Raw genomic sequence first — 8,916 nt, 5'->3', positions numbered from 1 at the left:
TTTTTTTTTTTTTTCCCTCCCCATGCATTTTGTCTCTGTTTTTCGGATTGGGTCATTTCTATCATTCTGTCTTCATGTTTACTGATTCTTTGGTCTGTCATCTCTATTCTGCTATTGAGTCTATCCATTAAGGTTTATATTTTAGTTATTGTATTTTTCAGCTCTAAGATACCTATTTGGTTCTTTTTACATCTCCTATTTAATTTATTTATTTATTTTGCTGAGACTTTCTATTTATTTATTTTAAGCATGGTGGTAATGCTCATTGAAATATTTATATGATAGCTGCTTTAACATTTTCATCAAATAATTTCAACATCTGTATTATTTCACTGTTGTCATCTTTGATTTCCTTTTCTCATTCAAACTGAGATTTTCCTGTTTCTTGGTATGACAAATTATTTTCAAATGTATTTGGGATATTTTGCCCATTATGTTATAAGACTCTGGATTCTACTTAAATAGTTGAATCTTCTGTTTTAGCAGGCCTCCTCTGAGACCACATGATTAGGGATGGGAGTCTGCCACTTCATTACTGTCAACTAGTTATGGAAGTCTAGATTCCCCACTCATTCTTTCTTGTCACCCAGATGGGGAAGTAATGCCTTATTACTGTTTAGCAGAGGTACAATTTCAGGCCCCTGACCTGGCCTTGAAAGGGTAGGAGTGCCTTGTTATTCTTCTCCCCTTGACATTACTGATACCCTGGGTCAGGGGTGGCTTCATTACTACTGGGTTGTAATAAAAGTCCCGAATCTCCATTAAACCTCCTCTGACACTACCCCAGTGGGTAAGGAGAGGAACATCTTAAGGTATCATTGCATAAGGGGTGGTCATTCATAAGCCCCACTTGATCTTCTATGAGACCACAAGGGAGGTGGAGGAGTTTAGTTACTGTCTGAGAGGGATGAATGTTTGGTTCTCCACTTGGCCTTCTCTGACACCAATCTGCCAGGTGATTGCTGTAGCCTGATGAAGGAAGAAGTATAGATTTCCCCCTTGAGCTTTGCTGATGAGGATGGAGATGGAGCTGTGGCTTTTTTTCTGTTGGGTCAGAGTACAGAAGTTATTATCTAATATTATTATTTTTTCCCCTGCTTCCTGGTTCTTTTGCTACAGAGAGCAGGTGTTCATCGGGTTACTTTTTTATCTGCTCTTGGTGGCAGGTTGCTGGTTTCTTCAGCTCCAAGTCCAGCATAGATGAAGCAAAAAGAAAACCCAGGGAACTCACTCTGGGTTTTGCTGTGTAGTTCCTTGATTCCTGAGTTTCTTAGCCTATCTGGTGGCTTCCTTCTACATTTCAAAGTTTTCTTGTATTTATTTTATTTCTCATGTTCAGGTTTTTGTTTGTTTGTTTGTTTTTGTTTTTTAGCTCTAGGAGCTCTGGTGACATAGTGTCTAAGGCATTTGACTGCTAACCAGAAGGCTGGTGGTGCAAACCCACCAGCCACTCCTCAGAAGGAAGATCGGGCAATCTATTTTCATGGATATACCACCTTGGAAACCCAAGGAGGGGTAGCTCTGAGTCTGATTCTACTCAACAGTAGTGAGTTAGTTAGTGTTACTGGGTGGGGTGGGGGTGTAAGTAAAGTTAGTCCAGAGTAGACATCTTTTTTTTTTTTTCAATGCATTTTATTGAAATATAATTTATGTACAGTTAAATACACAAAACTAAAGTGACACGGGTCAGTGCATTTTTTTTCAGTGTTCCCTCTCCTTCTCTCCCCACCATAAACAACAAAGTTTCCTTCTATATATAAACCTTTCCTTGACTTTTTACAATAATGTCCTTCTGTGATTGACTTACTTCACTCAGCATAATGTCCTCCAAGTTCATCCATATTATGCGGTGTTTTGCAGACTCTACATTATTCTTTAGTGCTGCATAGCATTCCAGTATGTGTCTGTACCATAGTTTGGTCATCTATTCTTCCGCTGATGGGCACGTAGGTTGTTTCCATCTTTTTTGCTATTGTAAATAGTGCTGTGATGAACATGAGCATGCATGTATCTGTTCCTATCCTGGCTCTCAGCTCTCTAGGATATATACCTAGTAATGGGATTTCTGGGTCAAATGGTATCTCCAGTTCCAACTTTCTAAGGAATCGCCATATTGCTTTCCACAGTGGTTGTGTCACTTCACAGTCACACAAGCAGTGTATGAGAGTCCCAGTCTCTCCACATCCCCACCAGCATTTGTTATTTTCTCTCTCATTGAACCTTGCTATCAGTGCTGGGGTGAGACAGTATATCTCATTGTTGTTTTAATTTACATCTCTTTGACAGCCAATGATTGTGAGCATCTTTTCATGTATTAGCTGACTACCTGAATATCCTCCTTGATGAAGTGTCTATTCATGTCTTTGGCCCATTTTTCAATTGGATTGTTAATTCCTTTGGTGTTGAGGCATTGGAGTTTTCCATCAATCCTAGAGATAAGTCCCTTGTCAGATATGTAATTATCAGCAAATATGAATTTGTTGCTGTCATTTTTTGTCATGTGCTTTTTCGTGGTGTCGATTTCTTTGTTCCATATAATTTTCTATGCTGAGCTCATTTTGTTCATGAATCATGTTATCACTTTCTTCATTGCTATTGTTTTAGTATTTGCTAAATATTTATGCTCGTCCTCTTTTTTATTTTGATGTGAAGGTTTATCATTTTTCTTTGAGGTTACTCTATGATTTATAGCTTTCTTCCCAAGTGTAGAACAGTCCATTCTGTCTTGTAGTCATCTTGACTTCCCTACCATCTAGAGGTTCTGTAACAACACAGATTTTTTTCCCTCTTTTTGGTTTGTAGTTGTCCTCATGTGTCGGTTTGTGTCTTTGGTTCCCTGTTTACAATCTTGTAGGCTTATTTACTTTGGATACTTCCATAGCTGTGTTGGTTTCTGGGTTATACCATCATGTGTGTTAATGGTCAGTTGTTGTTGGCTGTTGCTTCTCTGTCCAAAGGGCTCCCTTTAGCATCTCTTGTAAGGTTGGTCTGGTTTTAACAAATTCCCTTAATTTCTGCTTATCTGGAAATGTCCTAATTTCACCATCATGTTTGAGGGACAATTTTGCTGGGTACATAATTTTTGTTTGGAAATTTTTCTCTTTCAGTGTTTTATATATACCATCCCACTGTCTTCTCGCCTGCATGGTTTCTGTTGAGAAATCTGAGTTTAGTCTTATTGGTTTCCCCTTGTAGGTAACTTTTCACTTTTCCTGTGCTTAAAGCCTGATTTTGCTTTCTAGTATATAAATGAGTGGTCAACCTTGTACCTTTTCCAGATATGAGAAGTATGACTTCTTTGTCTCTATCCATGTTGCCAATAAAATATTGGAGAAAGCTAAGAATGGAGCCCTGGCGCAAGTGACTAAATTCTCCTATGATTTTTATTTGTGGTTTGGCAAGCCTATGCCTAATGTGCTCTTTAAACTCCATATTGCTATTTGAAATTCCATCTTAATTTGTATGATTTCCAATCTGAATCCAAAAGATGGTACATTATCTATTTTATTTTATTTCATTTTTTAGAAAACTTTGTGTCTTTATTCTCTTATTCTTTCATGTATACACTACACCTAGGTTTTTGCCATCATTGCATTAAAAAAAAAAAAAAACTTTATTCCACTTCTGGCTTCATCAGAGTATTTTCCAAATGGATAATCTGCTCTTTTTTCTGCCTTCATGTAGGGTTGGGTCCCAATTAACAAAATGATTTATTTTATATAGCTTTCACATGAGCACCTTATTTTTGTAAGCAGATTATACAGTGAAACCTGGGAAAGCTCTAACTAGATGAGACATGCTTTGTTTTTTTCTGGGTTTTGTAAGTTTCCTGCCTTTGACAGGGTGCAGTCTTGCCACTTTTCTATCTCTATTAGAGGAAAATAATAAATAAAAATTTGAGCGTTTCTTCTCTCTGACATTTCTGCCTTACACAGGTTCTGGCTGTGGCAGGTTTTACTATAATATCCTTAAGGGCAAGGTTCTTGTATTTACACTTTTTTAATGTTGTCTAACTCATATGAGGATATCAGTAAATATTAATTGCTTAATTTATTTTATAAAACATTATTTCAAATGCAACTATTAATATTAGTTAATATTTTATATGGTTATATGACAATTCACAGGAAGGTAGTATAATGTTGGGAAAAAAGCTTGCATTTCCGAGTTAGAGACCTCTGGATACAAACTCAAATTCTATTTTTCATTAACATAGAAAAATTACAGAAGTATTTTGAGTTTCAGGGAAATAAAGTGGGGAAAAAAATCTATCTTTATGCTTTATTGCAAGGATTATGTGAATTAATGAGATAATATGTTAATTAATTAAGAATTTCATAGAGTAGTAAACACTTAATGAGTGGTCAATAAACAGAGAGTTTACTGGCTGAGGAATGATCTGCCAGTACCTTGTACTTAAAACATTCATAAAGAAGTAGCTCTCTAGAGTTCACAAGATATAGATAATTTAAATTGGTTGTATATATGTATGTATTTATACATTTATTAATTTCTGCTTTAGGTCAGGCTCTGTATTAATCACTTTATGTTCACTGTCTTACATAATTCAGAATAATCACTTGGGTTAGGCATTATTAGGAGCACTTACAAATAAATAGATTGAAGGAATTAGCCAGTTTGGAAGGGTTAGATCTGAGATGGAGTGCCTGGGTGGTGCAAACAGTTAAACTGTTAGGCTATTAACTAAAAAAGTTGGAGTCTGAGTCCACCCAGAGGTGTCTCAGAAGAAAAATTTGATGATCTACTTCCAAAAATGTCAGTCCTTTGAAAACTCTGTAGAACACAGTTCTATTTTGACACACGTGGGGTCATCATGAATCAGAGTTGATTTGACAGAAATGGCTTAGATATGAGATTTAATCCCAAATGTCTACTGTAACACTCACATTCTTTATCAGTAGTAGATTCTCCACCCTTCTATGGAGACACATCACCATGATAAAGAGACAAACTCTGCAGGGACTTGTTTTTGTCCTACATACCAGATAAGCTAAGAGCACCACTCTCTAATGAAGCAGAGTCTCAGTGGACTGAATCTGATTGGAATTGGAGCCCCTCTTTATGTAGATAACTAATGGAGATCCAAGGAAGCACTCCTACATTAAAACACACTGAAGACTTTTGAAAATAACCCATTTCATTAAACTCTTAACTTAGAAAATAGCAAATCCCTCTGTAATGAACTGAATTATTAATTACTAATCTCTCCCTTCCTTTAGGGTGACTCTGGAGGACCACTGGTCAGTCCAAATGCTAGGGATATCTGGTACCTTGCTGGAATAGTGAGCTGGGGAGATGAATGTGGGCTACCCAATAAGCCCGGGGTTTATACAAGAGTGACTGCCTTCCGAGACTGGATTGCCTCCAAAACTGGTATCTAAGAGAGTAAAACCTAGTAGAATGAAACACAGACTTTATTTTTTTATTTTATTTTATTTTTTTTGGTGTGGGCCATTCTTAGAGGTACGGAGTTGTAAAAGAGTCTTGCAGGTGACCAGGATCTGATCAATCTAATTAAACTCGTCCATACATATATATTTCCTTCCTAGTTCTGCTCCACACATTAGTATCCTTCTACACTCATTGTTTTCTAGGAGTTTTCTGTCATCAAAATTTTAGCTTATTAACATATATTTCTCATGTGTGTACAGAATTTGAAGTTATTCCTTCCTTCATTTCCCCAGCTTCTGTCATCTCAGTATATTTCCACTTTCAAGATGCAGGACTAGGAGTGAAAGTAAACATAAAAGGGGGAAAAAAAAAAAAAACCCTACATTTTTCGTATGCAAAGAAGTATTAGGAATTTCTATTTTTTTCTCTAGTGGGATGAGGAAAATGATTATAATCATTACAAAAGGAGAAGTTGACAGAACACCAATGGAGCGTAAGCAAAAAATCACAGAAAGAAACCAAGATATAGCTGGATTTTCATATCTAGTTAAACAACTACTGAGATAAATGGTGGGAAGATTCCATTTTCTTATGACCTACAATAATTATACAAAAATCTAATAATGCACTTGTCCTGACCAACTTAACACAAATAATATTTACTTTAACATTGCATGGCTGAGGATGTCTATATATACATGTGTGTATGTGTAATCACCCATGTGCTTGACATTATAATATGATAATCCAAGAAGAAGAGGAAGATGAGGAAAAGCTACTAGTTGATTTATTGTGAACTCTTTTGAGATTTGAGGCTATAAGGAAAACTTACTTAAGGACAACCAGCATACACTTTATGTGACAAGATTTTTTGCATGATTGAATGGGAGGGAATGAAGACATAAACCATCCAAACTATTGAATGAAAAGGAGTTAAAACCAACTGCTTGTACATTTAAATATTTTCCAAGCTCTAAAACCTTGAAGAGGAGAAAGATCCAGGAGTTAGAGGGTAGCATTACTCATGCAACTGAAGCCAGGGGTAAGAGCTCCAGTCTTAGAAGATTGTAGATGTTCCTTGCTCCCGCTGCTACTTTTTTAAGCCTGTATAGGGCTGGTGGTCTTGTTGGATTCATCTGAGTTCACATGGAACGTACCATAAAGCGGTTATCCTGGGGGATGCCTCTCTGTTGCATCTAGTCTGGCATTGAATTACTACATACCTGGGCTACTCTGGAGAAGGAAGAACAGGCGATCTACTTCCCTAAAGATTTACAGTCTCAGAAACCCAATGGGGATTTCTATGAGTTGGAAACCACTCCATGGCAATGAGTTTGGTTTTTTGTTTTTGGAAGTGAAACTGAAGAATAAAAGCTCAATATCAGCCACTTTCATAATTTGAGTTTTTGCAACTTATTACTGAGCTGTTGTAGGCACTACCTTCAAGTGAACTATGGAGTTAAGAATGGTATGATGACTTATGGGCAGGCGATTATCAAGATTTCATTGACTGTCAGTTACCTAAGGCATTTAACTGCTAACCAGAAGGCTGGTAGATCAAACCCACCAGCCACTCCTTGGAAGGAAGACTGGACTCTTTGGAAGGAAGACTGGACAATCTACTTCCATAGAGATACCACCTTGGAAACCCAAGGAGGAGTCGCTGTGAGTCGGAGTTGAGTGGACAGCAGTGAGTTTTTTTTGTTTGTTTGTTTTCCTTATCGTATGCAGCTATTTGTGCAAGCTCTGTACTTTACAACAACCACTTTGAAAATCAAAATTAGTAGGAAAATTTTTTCTTCCACTGACCCAAATAACATTTACAAATGAGCTGATAAAACCTAGAACTTTGGCTAAGATAAGAAAACTAGTAAGAATTAGTAGTATTAATCTTTCGCATAAAATATTTTTGGTCTATTTAATGAAATGATTTTTTTGGGAAAAAAAAGTTTGAGAAAAATGATGTATTTTAAGATATAAATACATTTCAAATTACATGACTCTCAATGTCTCATTCAAAGAGGAGCCCTGGTGGCACAGTTGTTAAGCACTCAGCTGCTTACCAATAGGCTGGCAATTTGAACCTACTAGTCGCACCAAGGGAGATAGGTGTAGCAGTTTGCTTCTGCAAAGATCACAGCCTTGGAAACCTGGTGAGAACAATTCTATAGCATTGCTACTAGTGGGAATCTATGTGATGACAGCAAAAGGCTTGAGGGTTTTTTTTTTTTTTTTTTTGGTTCCATTAAAATTCATTCTCATTGTCTCAGAACATTCTCCAGTCGGGCCTCTAGATGGCACCTTCAAGCTGTAACTAAGAACATAATACGTGAAGGAATATCTGGATCTTCCAGTGACAGTGAAAAAAGTAGTAGAAATTCTATTTAGGGTCTTAAAATACAAAATAATACGGTTAATCTTTGCCTAGGCATTTAAAATAAATTGATGTAAAATAACATCATTATTAGTGTTTTCCAGATTTCTGAAGATTAGATTCCAAACAAGCAAACAAAACAATATCGTAATTTGTGTGAATTGAGGAGTTCCCTCTGTAACAAACTGTAGGAGATTTAAATTAAAGAGAAATTGAAAATGCTTAATTTTAAATGGCATTATATTCCTCAGAGAAAAACTATTCATATTTCCTTGTATAAAAGATTTAAGAAATAGACGCCTGAGTCGGTGAATATATGAGGAATAGTTTAAACTTTATGTGCACAGAGGAATAAATAATACAGAATCATATTTTAAAAATGAAAACTCCCTTTGAAAGACAATGTGTTTCAATATTCCTGTCCATGTCTCTGTTAACCATTTCAATGGAAAAAGACGTCATGACTATAATTACATTTTTTAATTGTCCAAGAGGTCAGGCAGTTCCTTATCTGCTTTACTTCTCTTCCCTCTGTATTGCATAAAGTTCTGTGTATCTTTCCATAAATGCTGACGAATGGTTCTTTTATTTTTGTATTTTGTGGAAAACATAGTTTTAATATTGTTTACACATAAATGTTTAGAAGTATTTCCTAGCCTTTACTAACTGTGTGATTTCAAGTTATTTAATAAGACAAGAATAAGAATCTTTACCTCAGATGATTGTTGTAGGGATAGAAAGGAGATAATATTTGAAAATGCTTAGCATAGTTCCTGAAACAAGGTAGGTGCTCAAAAAATGGTAAATAGTATAACTGTGGCTATAATAAAAATACATTCTTGTTTTAAATACTATGACACTTGGGCACAATAGGTTGAAAAAATATTTTTGAAATGAAAAGATAATTAGCTCAGGAAAATGGGCTGGTTTCTTGTTTCATTCAGGTTCTAAAAAAGAAGTCCTATTGACATCATTTAAAAACATATGATTTGTTAAATTGTTCCCTATGACCATGAGGGTTTATTCTAACTGTTCATTATTTTAAAATGATAACCCTTATTAACTATAGAACAACAGTATTATATCAAATCTAATTCAAGTGTTGCCTCCTCCATGAAAGTTTCCTTGAT

General features: G+C 35.8%; 1 protein-coding gene and 1 pseudogene across 1 annotated transcript in view; both read left to right on the top strand.

The window, feature by feature from the left end:
* The window catches only part of LOC103198632 (transmembrane protease serine 11E-like), a 46,650-nt gene extending 41,248 nt beyond the window's left edge, over nucleotides 1–5,402 (top strand). The window contains exon 9 of the mRNA XM_007942806.1: nucleotides 5,241–5,402. Within this exon, the coding sequence (XP_007940997.1) occupies nucleotides 5,241–5,402 (162 nt within the window). The remainder of the gene's footprint in view (nucleotides 1–5,240) is intronic.
* Nucleotides 5,403–5,847: 445 nt separating this feature from the next.
* Nucleotides 5,848–8,916, top strand: part of LOC103198631 — a 72,368-nt pseudogene continuing 69,299 nt past the window's right edge.

Source organism: Orycteropus afer, unplaced genomic scaffold (assembly GCF_000298275.1).
Source record: "Orycteropus afer afer isolate SDZICR_OR568_19922 unplaced genomic scaffold, OryAfe1.0 scaffold00098, whole genome shotgun sequence".
NCBI classification, from domain to species: domain Eukaryota; kingdom Metazoa; phylum Chordata; class Mammalia; order Tubulidentata; family Orycteropodidae; genus Orycteropus; species Orycteropus afer.
The sequence above is the reverse complement of the archived record's forward strand: the minus strand, read 5'-3'. Positions and strand labels throughout refer to the sequence as shown.